Source organism: Aotus nancymaae, unplaced genomic scaffold (assembly GCF_030222135.1).
Source record: "Aotus nancymaae isolate 86718 unplaced genomic scaffold, 86718_ANA_hifiasm-v0.15.2.pri h1tg000057l, whole genome shotgun sequence".
In the NCBI taxonomy this organism is placed as follows: domain Eukaryota; kingdom Metazoa; phylum Chordata; class Mammalia; order Primates; family Aotidae; genus Aotus; species Aotus nancymaae.
Window position 1 is genome coordinate 72307730 of NW_026988471.1, and position 20296 is coordinate 72328025.

Sequence of the window (20296 nt, forward strand, 5' to 3'; positions counted from 1 at the left end):
CTTCAGTTGAAGCCACAGTGTCTCCGAGGCCCTGGCCTGGTCCGGCCCACCGACACTTGAGCCCCGCGAGCAGAGAAGGCGTGGAAGGTGGATCGCCCTGCGCCGAGGCCCGCCGTTCTGGTCCGAGCCGGTCGCGGCGCCGTGGCTGGGCACAGGAGCTGCTTCCAGCCCCGCGAACAGCTGGAGGGCGACGGTGTGACCGCTCCGGCGACTTCTCCCGCTCCGTGCCCCACCTGGCCCCTCGGGAAGGGAGTGAGCGTCCCCTTTCCAGAGCTGTCCCCGTGACATCCAGAAAGCGCGAAACCTCAGGAACAAGGCCGCAGCTTCAGACAGCGGCCCAGGAGGTCGATGGTGGGTGAGTGGGAGGGTCCCGGAAACCAGGGGAGCAGAGAGCTGGTTTTCGGGAAAACCAATGTGTTGGACCCCAAACACCCACCCTCCGCTCGGATCCAAGTTCTCAGAACTGAAACGACATCCCGGGACGAATGGGAGAGTTCGGCTGAGCTACACACCGCGGAGCGGGGGTTAGAGTTTAGCTCCAAGCCCTTCGGGCGCCTTCTTCTGCTCCCGCGTGGGTTGAGACGGCGGCAGCGGCCACCAGACTCAGCTAAAGGGCGGAGTCGCGAGGAGAGGCCAGTGGCTAGGGGAGGAGGAGACCTGGATCTCCCCGCGAAGGCTCCAGTCCGGCTTTTGCCTCCGACTGCGGGCTCCCTCCCCACCCGCCGTCCCTCGCCCCGCCCCGCCCCGCCCCCCACCTTGGGGCAGGTGAGCGGCGGCCAATGGGCGAGCGCGGGGCAGGTGCCCGCTAACTCGCGCTTCGCAGCGCTGGGCGGCCAGGGCCGGGCAGGGCAGTGCGGGGAGACCGGGGTCTGGGGTCGGTCCTGGCGGGACTCCGAAAGGAGGGAGCCGGGCTCAACCCTCGGGCCTTACCGGCAGCTCGCAGCCTCGCACGGAGCCCGCGCCTGTGCGGGCGCCTGGAGCTGCCCGCTCCGCCGCAGCAGCCGCCGTGCCTGGCTGTGCGCTGTGGCCGGACCCTGCTCTCGCTAGCTCACACACCCCTCGCCACTCCGCGCCTGGCTCGCCCGCGGGGGCCGAGCGCGAGCGGGCGGGCGGGGGAGGTGAGGGGTGCGGGCGGGTGTGCATGTGCCTGGCTGGGTGCACACCCCGCACGGCGGCGGCGCCAGGACGCGGAGCGCTCCCCAGAACCCGGCTGCCTCGTACAGCTCCGGCGGCTGCGACCATGTTCCAGCCCGCGGCCAAGCGCGGCTTTACCATAGAGTCCTTGGTGGCCAAGGACGGCGGCACCGGCGGGGGCACTGGCGGCGGGGGCGCGGGCTCCCATCTCCTGGCGGCGGCCGCCTCCGAGGAACCGCTCCGGCCCACGGCGCTCAACTACCCTCACCCCAGCGCGGCGGAGGCGGCCTTCGTGAGTGGCTTCCCCGCCGCGGCCGCCGCGGGCGCCGGCCGCTCGCTCTACGGTGGGCCCGAGCTCGTGTTCCCCGAGGCCATGAACCACCCCGCGCTGACCGTGCACCCGGCGCACCAGCTGGGCGCCTCCCCGTTGCAGCCCCCGCACTCCTTCTTCGGCGCCCAACACCGGGACCCTCTCCATTTCTACCCCTGGGTCCTGCGGAACCGCTTCTTCGGCCACCGCTTCCAGGGTGAGTGCCCATGCTGTGCCTGCCGAGGCGGCCGGCCGGCGCCCGCGCTGCGGCGATGCGGGGGAGGCTCGGGGGCGCGCGGGGCTGTTCAGAAGTTACTGCCCAGAAGGCTGCGGGTCCACAGAGGTTGATTCCCAGGCAGGGAAGAGCCGTACAGGACCCACCGGCGCCTCTGCTGCGTTGGTCTCTCTCCCAGGAAACCAGGTGGAGACCTCCAGGCTTTTCTAGAAACGATAACAGTTCGGACGCAAGCCCAGGCGCGTCCTCGGAGCTTCTGCTGGCCCTCGCCGCGGCCTGCCCAATTCTCTCTCCCGGCTGAGCCAGTCTCAGCCCCAGAGTACAACTCCGCCGGCTCTCCCTCCACCCGGCTTGACCTGGCACCACACTTCGCTCGCATGTCCACTACCACCTCCCAGATCTCAGCCTTCGCTGGCGCGTCCGGGCAGGGGAAAGTCCATCCTCGTGCCCTAGCTCTGTGGGACGCAAGGGCAGCGGGGAGGGCGAATCGGGAGAGTTAATGTTCAGTGTCGAGGGCCCGGCTGTCTTGGGATGTTTCTCGGCAACCTTGGCCCGACTTCTCCAAGTCACACGTGCCTCTCCTACCCAAGGTGGGGAAGGTTTGCTATAAGCAAACTGGCTTCCACCGTTGCTAGCCGCCATCGGGCGGGATCCCACCCGGTTGCTGGAGTACTGAGGCCAGTCTTCCTGGGCAGGGGGCGGGGGCAGAGGGCTTTTAAGGTCGTAGCCAGTCCGAGCCCCGGGGTTTGCACCCTGCAGTCGGCTTGCTAATGAGGACCCCCCACTATTCTTACACACACACACACACACACACACACACACACACGTTTCAATTATCTGACTTTCCTGGAGAAAAGAGAGTTGCATTTGTTTGAGTTCGTTTTCTTCCTTGAAATTTGTTGGAGTTTTTCTTTTATTTCTTTTTATTTTAAAGAGTGGCCTTGATTTATACAGTAATCGTTTTAGTTTCTAGTTTTATTTTATTAGTGTACAGCACACCACAGCCTTGTGAGGAGGGTCCATGGCTCAGAGCTAGGTAACCCTGCTTTCAGAGAAACAAATGAAAGGGGCATGGCTGGAGCTTCGGCTCCGGGAGCTAATGTGACGGCCTACAGTCTAGGTCTACAGTCAATTAGATGTTTGGCACAATTATTTAGATAATAAAATAAAAATTACCTCTTGACGCTTTGACTTTCACAGAAAGCTGCTTTCCCGGGTCCCGATTTGTCAGGCAATTTTTTCAGCCCCACCTGGCCAATAGATGCTAACCTGGCAGATCTCACAAAACCAGAGAATGTAATTACTAGAATAAGAATTGTTGTGGGCAGCTTTATCTCCTCTTTGAAGATTTCAAAGACTTGCCCAAATCCAAATCCGAAAAAACAAAAATGCCTACAATGTCCTCTGCCTTGGGCAAGAGTTTCTGCCACTTAAAAATAAATGTTTACTGATAAAATGAGGATGTTTTCAAAATTGAGCAATCTACCGTGGTCCTCCATGGGCTCGATCCACAGCCTGGGTCTCGAAACCTGGCGCCCAGGGGCCGAGTTGGAGTTGGGGCAGTGTGGGAGCCCTCAGTCCACCGCGGCCTGCCGAGGGGCTGTCGGGTTGGAGGCTGGTGGAGGGACAGGGGCTGGGAGGAGAGGGCGGGGCCGCTCCTAGGTCCTGTGGCCTCCAGCGGTTCAGCTTGTCCGGAGGCGGCCTCCTGGGCCGTACCCTCGGCTTCGAATACAGTACCCGACGCCCTCCGCGCCGCAGTTCCCGCCTCGGGGCGCCGAGGGCCGGGGGCGCCTCGAGAGAGATCCAGCTCCGGCTCTGAGCTTCTCCAGCCGGGCGAGGCGAATAAATCCTCCGCAAAACCCTCTTGGAAATTGCCGCCGCTCTCCGAGCCCTCAGTTCTAGCGGGTACGTTATCGAGTTGCACAAACAGTTGGATTTTTCTCTCAAGAACCGAGTCTGGACGCGGAGATGAACCCAAGTGTGGCTGCGTTTTCAGACCCGGAAATCCGTTGGGTACTGAAGGACTTTTCGAACCCTGAAGCACTGTGGCTTCGGGGCCCATCGTCGCCGCTGCAGACCGCTGCGCTCCCCGGCAGCTCTGCGCCCTCCGGTCCCGGCCAGGCCTCGGGGCTGGGAGTCGAGCCGTCTCGGGCCCTCCGGCGCCGCGTTTTCTAGAGAACCGGGTCTCAGCGATGCTCTTTTCGGCCCCGTTTTAATGCAACAAACGAAACCCCACACGAACGAAAAGGAACATGTCTGTGCTCTGTGCGCAGCGCGCTTGGGCGCCGCGGTCCTGGCGCGCGGGGAAGCGGCGTCTCTGCTTACCGAGGCAGGGGAAGGGGAAAAGCGAATGCGGAATCATCCCGGACCCCGAAGGTCGGAGCTGCTCGCGAGGCCCAAAGGGGAGGGGCAGGCGAAGACCAAGATTGGGCCGCTTTTCGGTGCTGTTTCCCCGAGATCAGGAACTTTCCGGGCCTGGGACCAACGCCGGGATGGGGCTCTAGAGACCTAGCCCTCCCCCCTCCCCTGGACCCGCAACGAAAATGAGCCAGAGCTTCTAAGGTCGCCTTTGTACGGGCAGGAAGAGTGGGAATGAGGTTATCTCCGCTGCCCGTCCTGCCTCTCCTCCTCCTAGCCCTAGGGCCCTCCGCCCAGCCGTCTGGCCCTGAGCCCCAGGCCAGCGGCGGCCTCTCCAGCAAAGACCGCAGTTCCGACGCCGGGTGTTTCGGAACCCTAGCCCCCACCTCCAGCCGCCTCATTCCTGAGATTCTGTTGCTAGTTCCCAGCCATTCCCTTGAAGGGACCCTAAAAGAGCAGCTGTAGAAAAATCGGAGGGGTAAGGAGGCAGTGGGGAGAGGGGTGTTCATTTCCCTAGCTCCTGGGAAGGCTATGCCAGTCCCTTTCCACTTTGCTAACTGTCCTAGTCTGAAACTGACAGCGCGTTCTCACAGCTCGGAACTACTGCGTCCAAACAGGCCGCACCCTAGCCCCAAGTTTGTTCTGCCCTTGTGGTCCAGTCAAGGGAAACTGAAGCCCTGGTAGTTGGGGTTCTGGCCTCCTTCCCACAGGTCAGAGGGGTACAGGTACTTGTGCACTTAAGGCATCACCCTTGTCTTTGCAGAAATCTGTAGCAATTGATCTGTTTCTCAGGATGGCTGGTGTAGGAAACATCCTCTTTCTAACAGGGAAACATCCTTATTCTTTTGGAATCAAATAACCTGTCATCACTTAGCATCTTGACTAATCTTGCAGTATCCTGCTTCTCTGTGATGGGGTAGAAGGACCCCTATGTTTTTGCACATGCATGTGAATATGCCCTTTAGGACACATGCTGTCTACCACAACTGGACATGACAATGACCTGGGGACGTTTTCTCAGTAAGGCAGACCCAAAGCAACCTAGCATTTCCCTAAAATAACCAGACTTGAGGCAGAGGAGCGTGTATGTTGGGCAGAAGCTTGTCGCCTTCATCCTCTAATCTGGTTTATAAAGACAAACACAGAGCACTCCACCACACAGGTGACATACACGACAGAATCACAACATAGTCACTAAGCCACGTACACTGGAGCGGACTGCAAACCTGCTTCCTCAGCCCCACACTGCCCATCACACCTCTGCATCCTAGTCACACACTTACAGGGCTTTCCACATTGCAGCCTCACTTCTGACCAACCTAGGCCAGCCCAGCAGCTGAGGCCAAACCCTGCCAGCGCTGGGATGAGCTAGGCTTTCTCTGTCCCTCTCTGGTTCATTTGTCTGGAGGAAACCACTGTTGGGACTTCACCCAGGTTCATAACAATGTTGTTTTTTGAAGCAAGTTGTTAACATCAGCAAGCAGCATTTGCTTTCCACCCACCTTTCCCTGGCCTACCTCACTGGCTCCACCCCAGAGACTTTAATCTTCCTTATTCCCCACCTGGAGCAGGCTCCATATTTGTTTCTCTGACCTTTATTTCTCTCTGCCAGACCACCTCCCCTGACCATCTGTCTGTTCCACTACCCCAAGTCAAACTTCTCTTCCTTCAGTCAGACCCGAGGGCCCTAGATCTGCCCCCACTTGAATAACGAAATGGGGTGTCCCTCATCCTTCTCCCTATGATGTGGTCCCACCATTTTTGTAGCCACACAGATCTAACCACTTGAAATTGATAAGGTGACTGGAGGTTAGTGACTGACTTCTCCCAGGCAATAGTCCCCCAATCCTAGCAACTCTGTTCCACAGAAAACACCAGCAAAAAGTTGGCCTGTTTAAGTACCCAAAGCCCAGAGACTTGGAGGAAGTAAGGTCAGGCAGTTTCCACCAGAAAAGGGACAAGGACAGTTACCTGGAGAATTTTAGCTACAGCATCTCAATTGTATGCCTTTGCTTCACTTACATAGATATTTCCAGAGATGGGTGATGTCAACTGAATTATCCAGGTGATTGTCTTAGAGCAAAACAACAGGTCAAATCAAATCCAACCAGTAGCCATCTCTGAAGAAGTTAATTGGATCAGTCAATCCCAACAGCTAATTCTGTCAAAATATTCCATCTAGGGTTCTGTGGTGTTGGTGGATAGGAGGCTGTTATGAGCCCTTGCATGAGAATCCATGGGTGATTTTGTCAGGGCCTGTGACAAAGGTCCTGTGTCAGGGCCTGTGACAAGCCAGAGATTGTGTGAAGGTCTAGTGGGGGGTTCATTGAGACAGGGGCTGTGGGTGGAGGCTTGTTTTGGCATTGATCATTCCTGACCCCAATCTCCCCTACCCCAGCTTCATCCAGTCCAGAGTTATCCCCTCCTCCTGCATGTGGGAGCTGAGTCCCTATGCTGGCCAACATTTGCTAAGGGACAGTCACACTCTAAAAATCCTATACAGTAGATGGGAGAAAAAGACAGTAGGGAGGCTGGAACATATATTTACACACGCCCATGCAGAAACCAATATATCTATATCTATATATATTAGAGAGAAAGATGACATCTAGATATTTATACACATGTTTCTTTAGCAAGGGACTATTCAGGGATGAAGCAGGGATGAAGCTTTTCCCACCAGACAGTACTTGGGAGTTTCCAGTGTGTATGTTGGGGTGGGGGGTTGGGGCTTACGCTAGAGGCTGGGTCTCTGGACAGCCAAGACCTGGGGAGGCAAAGGTGGAGAAGGGGGAAGAAGGAGCCTGACTTTCCAATTCCAGGTGCTGCCTGGACCACTGACCTAGCTACTGGCCTATTTATACCCCCTGCAAGACAGAGCTAGAGCCTGTTGGCAGGAGTTTTTAATGAGCTAGTAGCCTGAGCATTCAGCCACAAGAATAGTGCAAGCAGGTGTGAAGGGATTGCTCCTTGGGTACCTTCTAGTTCTTGAATCTGTGTTTGGCAAGGGTGTGCCTAGAACCCTGCTGCTCCCCTTATTACCTTTCTGACCCGCAGCGCTGCCTCTACCCTTAGTCTTCTTGGAGGGAGATGCTTTGCGACCAGTTAGCTAAAAGCAAATGGTTGGGGCTAGTGGCCAGGGCAGCCCCTCTGGGAAAGGGCGGAGAAAGAGCGCCAAGGGACTTTTCTTGGCCACTTCCGCTGCCCCAGGCGTTGTGGATTTGGGCTAGTCGGCGCCTCGCGGGGTCTGGACCATCTCTTGGCCTAACAGAGGGCTCTGCAGCGCTGTTATTCCCCGCGTCACCCGCCCGCCCACCCCGCGGAATGGCTCTCGAGTGTGGGGAGGAGTTGGGGAGGGGAGTGGACTAGGAAAGGGGCAGCAAAGGGGCAAAGGGAGAAATGGGGTGTGTGTGCGTACCGAGGAATGGAGAGGGCAGGGCACGTGGGAGCGGGGCTGGAGGCCGGTATCCGCCGGCCCCGGCTCACGGCGCCCCTTCTCTCTGTCTGTACCTGCGTCTGTTGCCGTCGGCGGCGGGGCAGCAGCCAGCGACGTGCCCCAGGACGGGCTGCTTCTGCACGGCCCCTTCGCACGCAAGCCCAAGCGGATCCGCACGGCCTTCTCGCCTTCGCAGCTGCTGCGGCTGGAGCGCGCCTTCGAAAAGAACCACTACGTAGTGGGCGCCGAGCGGAAGCAGCTGGCCGGCAGCCTCAGCCTCTCCGAGACGCAGGTAATTACCTCCGGTCGCGCGGCGCCGGGCGCTGCGCGCGGGGCCCAAGTGGAGTTGAGGGTGCGCGGGTGCAGGAGAGTCCCTGAGCCCGCTCCAGCCCAGCCTCGAGTCTCACCTGCTGGGTTCCAAAAGGCCCCCATTCCCCGCGGCGCTGCGATCAAGCCCGTCTTTAGAGCCCCTTCCTGGAGACTGCGTGCCCCTGCTAAGGCCGCAGGACTTTCGTCAAGCGCTAAGGACCTAGCAGGAGGCAGAGTAAATGCAAACTGTATCCCGAGCCCGGCTCCCAAAGACCATCACAGGGAGACCAGCTTCCCTGGAGGAAGCGGGCCGCCTCGGGAGCGGGCAGCGCAGGCAGCACCGAGGCCACTGGAGCTGGCCCCAGCCCTGGCATTCCTGCAGCCCTTTCCCCCACACTGTGCCGGGGCGCTCATAGTCCTGCGGGGAGCCAGTCCGCACTGGCTTTGCTGCTATTCCTGGGCAAAACTGATGGGGCCTTGGCTGCCCACCAGCAGGGATAGTCTGGGGAGAAAGCCCAGGTGTTCTCAGACTATCAACAGAGGGGCTTAGCCAGGGAGTGGACAGCCCCTGCTTGAGGTCCGAGGGTGGCACTGATCCGGCGCAGGCCGGCTGGTAGGGCTGTGGAAGTCACAGTGTGCACTCACGGAGCATCTGAGGGGCCTGGGCCTGGGCCTGGTGGGAAGCAGACCCCGGGTTCTCAGGGGCTGCTCTGAATCACTGAGAAGGCTGTCGAGTGGGAGAGGGGATAAACTCCAACGGTGTCCAGGCTTGAACCGACTGAAATTAACAATTACTGTGTAGTATTTTTGTAACTGATCATTAATTTAAGGGAAAAAAATTAAAGAATTAGATGAAAGTTAGAGGGAGGTGGATTTGGGTTCATTGTAAGTAAAGACTTTGCCATAAATAAATGCTGCCTGGGAGCACTGCATAAGCTCTTGGTCCACCAGGGTCCCACGTATTGGAGTGCGGCTCAGCGACCCGCAGCCCAGCTGCTGCCCTCAAGGCAGATTTCAGTCTCTGAATGGGCCTTGCGTGCCTACTGGCTCCCAGATTTGCGAGAGGTCTGCCCTACGGTCCCCTTTCCTCCTGGTCTTTCCCCTTCCAAGACACCACCATCCCCTCCCACGTCCCGGGCAGTGAGAAGATACCCGGCTTGGGGGGCAGCCGGAGCCTCCCTTTAGCAGCGAGAATAGGAAGGGAACCTAGTGAGGAAGCCCAGACCCAAGCTGCATCCCCAGCTCTCCTCAGGGGACCTCACCCTCTCCTCCTTCGGTGGCATTTTGGCATCATCTATTGTCATCATATCTATCTGATGCCCCACTTAATCGACAAATCGCTCACAGGGCGGGAGGCAGGACCCATGGGTTTTCAGATTTGCTGGCTGGGCTGTTCTAACTACAGGGGAAAAGCTTACAAAACAAGAGTTAATTTTAAAAACGTTTCAAAGAAAGATCTGTTTAAAAAAATAAGTTAATAAAATAACACTCCCTTTTCCCTCCTGGCAGTGTTTTAAAATTATTGTTTGAAACAAGGTGTCAGTTTAAGAATGGTGTTTATAATTAACTTCATTTAAAAAGTAATATTTATTAAATTTTAATTGCAGAAGTGTAAGAAAACAAAAATGGTTTATAATCTTACCACCCACAGATTAACACTTGTTGAAATAATGTCATTGTTTTTAAACTTTCAATTTTTTAGCTCAGTGAGAGCATTTTTAATTAACTCTCTTTCAAACTGACTCTAGCTGCCTGTCAATATTTGTTCCTAACAATGCTAGTTAGTAAATGGATCGATTGTTTCTTTCATTTTTATTGAGACATTTAAAACATATATTTTAAACAAAATCAGATAGAATAACATAATGCATCCAGCTTCATTAACTATCAAAACTCAGGGCTAATCTTTCCATCTGTAAATGCTTTTTGCATATGGTATAACAAAAAGAATGAGGAGAGGTTTGATTGAGCCTGAGGAACCTTCTGTGGCAGCCTGTCCTTCCAGGTGAAGACCCTGAGATGGGAGATGTACTGCGCAGAGCTTCCCAGGCAGGCAAACACAATTTTAAATACCTGCTAACTTACTGTGTAACCCTGGGCAAGTTACTTCACCTCTCTGAGCTCTGGTTTCCTCATCCAGAAAATGGGTTGTTTAATGATTAACAAAGGTACCTCATATGAGTTCAAATAATATTAATCACCATCTCTAGTCCCTTACCTTTGTTTAAGGTAGTATGTCAGATTAGTAGCATAAGAAGATCCAAACCTGGGTGTCCTCTTAGTCCAGCGTTCTTCCTGCTTTATCTGGTTTCCATCATCAACACTACCTTCTGTTGCCCTCATAACTTATCATTTGGAGCCAGGATATATAATTAACTACTTCTCTAGCCACCTCTTGGTACTTACCAGGCAAGCTTACCTGTCATTTGCAGCCATCAGCTATTTGTCAAGCATCAGTCACCCCCATCAGCCCCCTGCCATGCATTTCTACTGTTAATATCTATACCTGTCTCTCAAAGCTCTAATCTGTCCCTGTTTTACATCTAGCCATCTACTTCTGTCTACTGTCATTAAACTGCCTCACCAAACTGGTTAATTTATATTTCTTATTTTTCTATTAATTATACATTATTCATAACAATAAGTACTATTTACCCATCTGTTCATTATTTTCGTCATCTATTTTATCTTCTCTGTGTCCACCATTCATCTCAAACTTCATCTCTACAGAGCTGTTTAGCAACTGACAGCATATTCATACATCTGCTAATGGTTATCTATTATCTTATTGGCTCTGGCTTTGTCTTCTCTCTGGGCCTCAGTTTCTGTATCTGTGAGAATGAATGACACAAATTCCAGAGATTTTTCTAGCCGAGTTTCTGTGGCTCCTCTACATTCTACTTCTCTGTGTTTCTGTATACTCCCTTCTCCTCATTCTCAGAGCTCACCGCACAGCCCCTGCCTATCATGCTATGCATCAAACTTTACTGTTATTACTTAATTATCTTCCATGTCCAAACATCAATCTGTAGACCAGCAGCATGCGTCTCTCAGGGAGATCTTAAAATACAGACTTCTGGGCCTCACCCAGGAGATCTTCTTAGGAGGTCCAGCATAGGGTGCAGGAAAAAGTTTAAAAACAGTTATCTGGGTGATTGTGATGAGTAACAGGCCTGAGCATCTTAGCTCTGGGAGGCAGAGGCCAAGCCTGTCTATTTCTCACAGGGCCCATGTCAGTGCCCAGGATGGAGTAGATGCTCAATAAACATGTATTGAATTAATGAGCACATTTCTCTTTGCCCAAACAAATACATACTAACTTTGTCAGTCACTGCCCTTGCTCTCTGCTGTCACTGCTTCCTCCCTGTCCCTCTCCTCCTATCTTTCCCTTGCACTTCCTCAGCTGATTGTTGATTTAGATTATACATATACCACTTTGTAGATAAAACTTCTGGAAGGGTTAGTTACTCAGCTCAGTGTGTGAGTGAGCTCTTAATCCAGAGCTCAGAGGTCTGTGCCCTCCCAAAGCTTCACATGAGGTGCTGGGAGGTGGGCACGCTGAGTGACTGTATGTGTTTAGTAAGAGTGGGATATTTGTGCTGGGAAGGCCAGTGCCTCAATCTAGGAGGTGAGGGAAGAGCCCTGGACAGGAGCTAGTTCTACCTTCAGGTTCTGATGACTTGCTCATCACTGCTATGGTGCAGCCCTGGAGGATGACCAGTAAGGTACCAGTCCAAGCTTCAGTTCTCTTTGCTGGTTGGGCAGACCCGGGCCTGGGTCATTTCAGAGGCTCAGGTTGAATGAGTGTGTATAATGGGTGTGTGCAACATATGTCTGCCCACCGTGTGGGGCACCAACGGGCTTCATGTGATTGATGCCCAAAGGTCAGATGATAGCATAGGTACACGTCAGATGCCATTAGGCAGTCACATGACATGGAGTGCAGCTTGCATGCTTCTGTGTGTGTTCATGTGTGTGTAAGGGGAAGGGGTAAGTTAGTTTAAGGGGGAGTGAGAGAAAGCATCTGGTCGCTCCAGGCTGATCTGGTCAGTGTTTCCAGCTACTCCTTCTCCTCTGAACAGACCAGCAGGTGTTTCTTGACCTTGTCTGGGTTAGAGTTTAGCTGAGCGGTGCGGGCAAAGGGTACAGAAATGTGGTCTGTGGCTTTGAAGATTCCTCACTAAGTGATGTGGCTAAGTGCAAAGCTTGCACACTTGTGAAACATGCACAGGATGAATGACTAGGGTCCCCTTGAAGTCACAGCTGTGTGCTTAGGGGTGTCAGGAGAGAAATGCTTGAGAAGACTCCAGGAGGCCTCAGACCTGCAAGGCTTGAGGGGGATACCTAGGATACGTTGGAGGGAAAGAAGGGGAGGGTTTGAGGCAGGCAGGTGGATAGAGCAGGGGCTGTCAAGACCAGCCACCATCTTGGAGCCCGAGGGCAGGGAGATCTTGGGAGGCAGGAGTATATGGTCACCTGACTATGGCTTTTTCCCCTCAGAGGCATGGAAAGGAGGATTTGGAGGGTCCTTTCCTGCTCTGGAATGTTCTACCCTTAGAGGGTTGAATAAGAGGGGGTTATCCAGGTGACCTGAATTTTAGGGAAAAATTGAGAGACATTTGTTTCTAGCTCACGGTGTGTCCACATCTCTTCTCTAAGTCTTGGCTTTTCTTCAAGAACTTCTGCATCTCATGTTCCGGGAGTCCTGTGTGGGAGGATGAGGGGGAGATAAAGGAGATTAGAGTGGTTCTCTGAGGAGCTGGGACCGGAGACATGTCCTGAGGAGAATCTTATGATGTCTCCCTGAGAGAGAGAGGAAGGGTCCAGGCTGGGCTGAAAGAGGAGGAGATAGGGAGGCTTAGGAGATTATGGTTATGGTTTGTGGGGAGCTAGAGGTGACCTCAGCTTACTGGAGTGAGGGTTGAACTTAGCATGGCATTGGGCTTGACCTTGAGAATAGGAACAGCTCACATGATCAAATGATAGGAAATGGGTCCCCAAGGAAGAGAGTAGGCTGAAGGGTGGCTTGATTGATGTCTCCAGGCTTCTGTCTATTCTGGGATATTTGAACTCTTTGAAGACAAGACAGTTATTCACCTGAGAGTGTGCAGGGGCCTGGAGCCACAGACTTTTCCATTTGCAGGAATAGTGAAAAAGAAGGAATCCAGACCTCGTTCATTCAAAATAACAGATTGTTCCACAGTAAAGTCTGATTAGTTGTGAAACATTGGCTGGAGATATAGTTTGCTTGTTTGTTAGTTCATTTTTCCTTTTGTTCTTACATCCATGCCTTCATTCATTAATGCATACATTGATCAATTCTCTAGCAAATTGATACATTCATTCATCCACAGCAGTTTCACATTCTTCATTCTGCCTGACTCAAGCCATCCCTTCTTCTGCCCAGCAGTAGGTCTCCCTCCTCCAACTTCCCCTAAAAGTGGCCAATCCAATTTACCACGTGGAGGATTAAGAACTGGCCCTCTTGCAAAAGTGTCCACAAAACTAAGAAAAAGATCCTGTCTCTATCATTGAGCACTTCCTAAACCCTTTGGTGATTAGAATTCTCCCCCTCTTCTATTCATTTTCTCCTGTTTTCCAGGTCTGGCCCAGGTACCTCTTGCCTAGAGCATAGGGCTAGGTCACCTTGCCTCTGTCCAGCCAGATGACTCTACATGGAACATGTCCTCGGGGCAGGGCACTGGGACTCACACACCACTTTGGTTCTCCAGTCTCACAGTCCCATGAGGAGACAGATGTAAATAATAAATTAGTGCACAGTGGGGGTCACTGTTACTGAGACTGGGAAAAGGTACTAAGGAATACAGGCAGGTGATGGGGCAGCCATATGACCTGGCTCCTTCCCAGGGCCTGTGTTCTCTAGGGAAGGGGCTCTGGAGGATCCAGAGTTGCCCAGCTGGGTTGGAGAGGTCATGAAATGTCACTCTTATCTCCTAATACACTCAGAGCCCCGTTCCTTTTCTTTTTCCAAGTAAAAAATAACTCGTTATCAATAACTATTAAGGGACATTCAGAAAAGTAGAAAGAAGAAAGAAACGTCACCCACACTTTGGGTACATTTCCTTCTAGTCTTTTTTCGCCGTGTGTAGATTTTGTTTTTCTATGGTTGTGATCACACTGTGCCAGGCCTGTGCATCCTGGCGTTTCCACTACTGCTATGAAGTCATAAGCACCACCCTGTTATTGCAGTCTTTGTAAATAGCATCTGGACACTCAGCCGAAGGCCGTTCTCTGGAAGATGGCCAGGCGGCTCAGGGAGAGGGTGTTATGTCCCTGTTCCTAGAGAGATGCCTACTTGACCCCAGTATTGTTCATGGAGAAAATATTCAGAATCTCCTTTCACTTGGGTGACCTAGGAAGCTGCCTCTGGCCTACCCTGTGCCTGAAGCCTCCATCAAAGCTTTCCTTCTTTGAGCCAGTGTTGCTAGACAAGGGCAGCATGCTGGGTCCGTCCCACTACAGGCTAATGTGACTGTCAGAGTTTCCTTCCTGAAGGACACTTGCAAGTGTGTGTGGAGGGAGGAAGGTACAGAAAAGGGCTCTCAGTACCTGGTGCTGCCCTCATCACCTGACGGGCACCCTCGGCCAGCCCACTCGGGCTTCTCAGGAATGACGCCCTGGCCCTGCATCTAGCCCTGAGTCACAAGCAGGAGGCAGGGTGAGCTCACCCGCCCACTGACAGGCATAGTCACAGCAGGCTCCAGGGTGGGGGGCAGGGGCCAGGCCGCTGCCAAATGGTTGTGCTGAGAACCACCCAGGGTCCAGGTGGCTCTGTGCCTAAAGATAGGTGGGCTTGGAGTCCGGCAGCCTGTGCCCAGAGCCCCCACCGTCCTCTACTGCCAGCCTAGGTGAGGTGTACAGGTTATGGGCTTACAAATGAAGGAAGAATCCCCTTGCCCTTACTCCATCCATTGAAGTCAGGTGCCCCCCTTCCTGGGCTAGCTTTCCTGCCCCTGGCTGGCTGCTCTGCAAGCACTGAGTTCCAGCTGCCCCCATCCCCACCTCAGTGCTCTAAAATCAGTGCTCTCAAACCAGGGCAGATGGCACAGTGGAAGCCCTGGCAAGAGGGGACTGTGAGGGGAAGTCCTGAGGTAGGTGGGATAGAGAGGACAGCCTGAGAAGGGTGTGGGGGCAGCACCTCCTGAGCGTGAAACCATCTGTAGGGCCCAGGGGCCAGGCCTGCCTCTGGATACACGGCTTGGCCTTGTGGCTAAGGCCTGTGCTCTGCCCCAGTTCTCTGGGAGCAGGGGCTGGACCTGGCAGTCTTTCTGAGACCTGCCCTCAGCCCCGCCCAGGGTTCAAGGATCTCCCCTCAGCATCACTGCTGCTGCTGAAACCAAGAGGCTCCCCACCATTCCTCACCCGCAGCTCTGCCACGCACCACCGTTTGCACAGCTGCAGTTGGTCACACCCACTTGCTTTTAAATGTGCTGTCATTTCCTGGAAACCATCCATGCCTTGTAGCCTGCCCTCTGCACCTCCTCCCCCAGGGGTCCTCTGGAGCAAGAGTCCAAAAGGTACCCTGGAGCTGCAAGGGTCCCCACAACATTTCTCCTAGGCGTGAAGGACTGAAGCCCAGAGGGGGAAGGGACTTAGCTGAGAATCAGCACCCAGGATCCTCCTGCCAACGCTGAAGATGGTTTGGGTCTGGCCTGATTCTGCAAAGCTAAGTAAAGAACCATGGAGTCAGATAGAGTTGACAGACGAAGGCTTTCTCCACAGTCCACAAGCACTACGGCTAGTCCAGCAGCCAGGGCAAGCCTCCCAGATTATACATGAGAGGACATTCAGGGCTGTGTCCTGGACACTGAACAGATGCTGGAGGAGGAGGCAAAAGAGTGGGATAAGAAAGGGGATAAAGTCTAGGGAGGCTTCCTAGAGGAGATGGCTTAGACCCATAGACCTGCCCTCCACCTCATGCCTCCTCCATCATGAAGGATGGTTGTCCAGTTTCTGTTTGAATCCCACCCCATACCTTGCCAGGGCTCTCACTGCCAGACACAGAATAGGGGGCTCCCTGGGTTCAAAGTGGAGCTCCCTTCTGTCCCCTGGGCTTCTCCTGACTGTTCCTTGTGTGACCTGGTCCCACATCTGGATGGGCTGCAGGAGCCAGCGCTGTGGGGACAGAAGGTCTAGAGCTGTCCGTGAAGGGCAGGACACCTCCCTCAGACCCGCCTCCTCCCTGTCCTTGTCTGCCCAAGGAGAATGAGGTCTCACTGGTGGGTTTTGGACTACCCTGAGGAGCTGACACCTGAGGGACAAGGCCCCCCAACCTGCCCAGCTCCAGCCTCTACAGCTCTGCCTTTGATGAGGGGCAGGGGAGAGCCACATGAGGTTGCTAAGAAAGCCTCCCCTGAAGAAGGAGACCACACAGTGTGTGAGGTTGGAGTCTAGCAGCGGGTTCTGTGCCCCCAGGGGTAGCCTGGCTGTCCAGGCACTGCTTTTGTTAGCGACACCACCTCCTGGTTATGACGCCATGCCCACTCTGCCTCTGTGTATGGAAAAGGGCATGGGGCTGGGCCGTGGGGTGGTGTCCACTTTGGGCCCTGTGGGAGCTCATGGGAACCCATGAGGCTCTCTCATTTACTGTTCACATCCACTCCGTGAAGGATTCATTACGAGCTTTCCTCTAGAAACTGTGGAGCCCCAGGTCTGCCGGCTTCTGGAGCCTGGGCTCCCCCACCTTGGCTTTGCTTTGCCGGGGCTAGTGGAGCTAGGATGCGCATCGGCTCTATGACCCTGTGTGAGAGGAGCAGGAAAACCACCCTTCTCTCTGGCCCACTGTGTCCTCTTCCTGCCCTGCTGTCCCCTTCTGTGAATGTCAGACCCACGGGGGCAGCTGGTCAGAGGGGACCCTGGCCTGGGGGACCTGACCCCATGTAGCCTCTGTCTTCCCATCAGGCTCTCACAGCTCGGCCTGAGTGTTGAGGCCCCCGTGGCTGCTCTGGGGGCCTCCTGAGTTTCTCATCTGTGCCCCTCCCTCCCTGGCCCAGGTGAAGGTGTGGTTCCAGAACCGGAGGACAAAATACAAACGGCAGAAGCTGGAGGAGGAAGGGCCTGAGTCCGAGCAGAAGAAGAAGGGCTCCCATCACATCAACCGGTGGCGCATCGCCACGAAGCAGGCCAATGGGGAGGACATCGATGTCACCTCCAATGACTAGGGTGGGCAACCACAAACCCACGAGGGCAGAGTGCTGCTTGCTGCTGGCCAGGCCCCTGCATGGGCCCAAGCTGGACTCTGGCCACTCCCTGGCCAGGCTTCGGGAAGGCCTGGAGTCATGGCCCCACAGGGCTCGAAGCCCGGGGCCGCCATTGACAAGAGGGACAAGCAATGGGCTGGCTGAGGCCTGGGACCACTTGGCTTTCTCCTCGGAGAGCCTGCCTGCCTGGGCGGGCCGCCTGCCACCACAGCCTCCCAGCTGCTCTCCATGTCTCCGAGTTCCCTTTTGTTTTGATGCGTTTCTGTTTTAATTTATTTTCCAGGCACCTCTGTAGTTTAGTGATCTCCTGTGTCTCCCTTCCCTATGGGAATAATAAAAGCCTCTCTCTTAATGACACGGGCATCCAGCTCCAGCCCCAGAGCCTGGGGTGGTAGATTCTGGCTCTGAGGGCCAGTGGGGGCTGGTAGAGCAAACGCATTCAGGGTCTGGGAGCCTGGGGTGGGGTACTGGTGGGGGGTGGGGCAAGGGTAATTCATTAACTCCTCTCTTTTGTTGGGGGACCCTGGTCTCTACCTCCAGCTCCACAGCAGGAGAAATAAGCTAGACCTAGGGAAGGGCCACCCTGTATCTTGAGGGAGGACGGGCCCAGGTCTGTCTTAACGTATTGAGGGGTGGGAATCAGGTCCAGCTAGTTCAGTGGGAGAGGGAGAGTGCTTCCCTCTGCTTAGAGATTCTGGTGGCTTCTCCAGTGGAGGAGAAACCAGAGGAAAGGGGAGCAGGGGGGCCTGGGGGAGGGAACACCATTCACAAAGCCTGACGATTCCAGACCTAAGTCCTGGGCCCACCAGGATGCTCACCTGTCCTTGGAGAACCCCTGGGCAAGTTAAGACTGCAGAGACAGGGCTTGAGGCTGAGCCTGCAACCAGTCCCGAGGGATTCATGCATGGCCTTCCCAGCCCAAGAAAGAGCAATGCACTGGGCCCGCTGAGCTCTTGCGTTCACCTGCCCTTCTGTTTGTCCATTCGTCTTTCCCACTTGTCAGGATGAAGGTTTCCTGACAAGCAAATCTGCATTCCTAAGTCTTTCCCTTACGACATCCAGACCTCTTTCTTCTTCACCTCCCATGTGCTCCTGAAACCTCTGCTCTTTGGCCTCCGTGCCACCATTCCACTGGTGCTAATGACAGTCACCAACCACAGTCACTGGCCACCCCCTTGTGGCCAAACTCAACCACTTCCTGCCTGGGTTCACCTGCTCCCCAATCTGCTGGCCATGCCCTCCTGGACTCTCCCACCCCGCTCTGCCTTCATTTCAGTAGCTCTGACTCCTCCTCCAGCCTGAGTTCATTCAGTGTGTGCCATGCCTTGTCACCTCTGGCCATCCCCAGGTCCGCCCTTGCTCCCCTGCCTGGTAGCTGTGCCCTCTGCCTCGGGGGCTCACATCCACTTCCAGGACTTCTCTTTGGCTCCCTGCTCTGTGTCTTTAGCTGACCTCTGCTGAGCTGCAGACCCATCAAGCCAGCTGCCTGCTGCACCCCCTGCCCCTCAGCACCTCAAAGCCAACACATCCACAGCTGGACTCACCTCCCCACCTGTGCTTCTCCAGGATCACCCACCTTGGCAAACAGCATTAGCCATGTACATGGTTTCTCCGGCCACAGGAAACCTGGGAATCTTCCTTAAGCTTCCTCTCCTCCCCAGCCCCATCCATTCCCATCTGGCGGATGGAGTCTAAACTGGCTTCCCAACCACACCTCCCTATTGCAGCCCCCCCACCGCCCCCCCTCCCGCAGCTCCCCCTGCCACTGGCCGGGCCCTGCTTCTCCAGGAAGGCTTCTGTGAATGTCAAGGACAAGGCCCACTTCAAAGGAGGCCCTCCATGCTGCAGCTAGGTTTCTCTTCCTTGCACCCAAACAGGGCAGAGTTACCCCCTTAGCTCCTCTGCCCTGTCTTCTTGCCTTGCTCCTCGTATCTGCTTCAGTGTCCCCATCCCCGTCCCTGAGTGAGCCACAGGTTTTCCCTGTGCTGTGCCTTCGCTCATGCTGTTCTTCCCACCTGGAATGTTGGGTGCTCGATCAATGTTGAACTCACTGGAAAGAGGTCAGAGGCCCAGCCTTGCGGCCTGGGTCACATACAGGGATCCAAACACACAAGGTCCTTCTGCTGGGGCCACAGACCGAGGTCCATTCCCACTCTCAGCGTCTCTCCCCTGCCTCTGCCCACCTCACTTGTGTCCGTCCAGTCAATGCTAGAAACCAAAGGGCTTTGTCCCATCCCAACGCCCTGTCTCCCTCCATCAGCCAGGAATGCATTCTGCACCTCTTGAAAGTCCTGACCTGGATAAGTCCAGATTAACCCACATGGAGACCCTTACTGCCAAGCAGGGGGATCACTTCTGGGAGCACACATGCCCAGGTGTGGAAGGAAGGTGCGAGGAAGAGTCATCCTTTTGGCCCCAGTCGGGGATGGAGAAAGGGCTGAGCTGTTCCTCTCAAGATCCTGCCTCACTTGATAGGGGGAGGGGGTCCAGGAAGATCACAGCAGAGCACCCCCTGTCATCCGAATAAAGGGCTGGAAGGGACCCAAGGAAACCTGCCAATCTCCTGAGGCCAGGCCTGCGGGGGGTGGGGCGGGGAGTCCCTGCCATACTCCCATCCACCCCCCATGTTGTGCCTCTCCCTGCAGACGGTAAATATTGGTGTTGTGACTTCATTAATAAAGGCTTCTGTGAGCCTGAAAAACATGGAATCAGGATGAACTATTTTCTGAGCTGCGGGCTTGCCAGGTTTGCTAATTTGGGAGTTTTTGGGCCCTCTCCAGGGAACAAACCAAAGTCTCTCTCGAAGAGACACAGATGCAGCCGAGAAGGGAAGACGACGAGGACTGCTGCTCCCTTCCCTCCCCCAACGGCTCCTCCCACCTGGAGATCCGGGGGATCCTGCAGAGGGTGAGGACACTAGGACACTGGCCTGCTGGTGCCCTTGGTGGGCAGGCGCTGCGTGGCCAGGCCTTCTCTGAGGGAGCCCAGGTTGTCCATTCCCCTCAGCTGGGCTGGTCCCCCAGGGCTTGCAGATCTCGTGGGCTGAGGTATCATGAGCACCTGTAGGAGCTCCAAATTGTATGCAGCTGAAGTAGAGGTAGCTCAGGGGACCTGTTCTGAACCCTGGTGGCCGAATCCACACGCCTCACCTTCAGGGACTGATCTTTGCACATCCTCTTGTCCGTGGAACTTTCCAGGACTTGTCCCCACGGCCTTCGCAGCAGTATGGCTCAGGCTCCTAGCATCTCTGCACTGGGTGTGCACCACCTCCTCCTCACAGGTGCTGGGACCGC

The 20296-nt window shown here is 55.0% G+C and overlaps 1 protein-coding gene across 2 annotated transcripts; it reads left to right on the forward strand.

Annotated features, from left to right (window-relative positions):
* Window positions 1-807: 807 nt before the first annotated feature.
* EMX1 (empty spiracles homeobox 1) lies at window positions 808-18729 on the forward strand. Of its 2 annotated transcripts, none has more exons than XM_012475703.2 (3): window positions 808-1661; window positions 7581-7765; window positions 16797-18729. In XM_012475703.2, the coding sequence occupies exons 1-3, from the start codon at window positions 1142-1144 to the stop codon at window positions 16962-16964; spliced, it is 873 nt and encodes a 290-aa protein (XP_012331126.1). In that variant the 5' UTR covers window positions 808-1141; the 3' UTR covers window positions 16965-18729. The 2 variants fall into 2 exon arrangements, with proteins under 2 accessions (XP_012331126.1, XP_021526406.1); XM_021670731.2 differs by having other exon boundaries at window positions 1241-1665; window positions 7585-7765; window positions 16797-17363.
* The last annotated feature ends 1567 nt before the right edge of the window (window positions 18730-20296 follow it).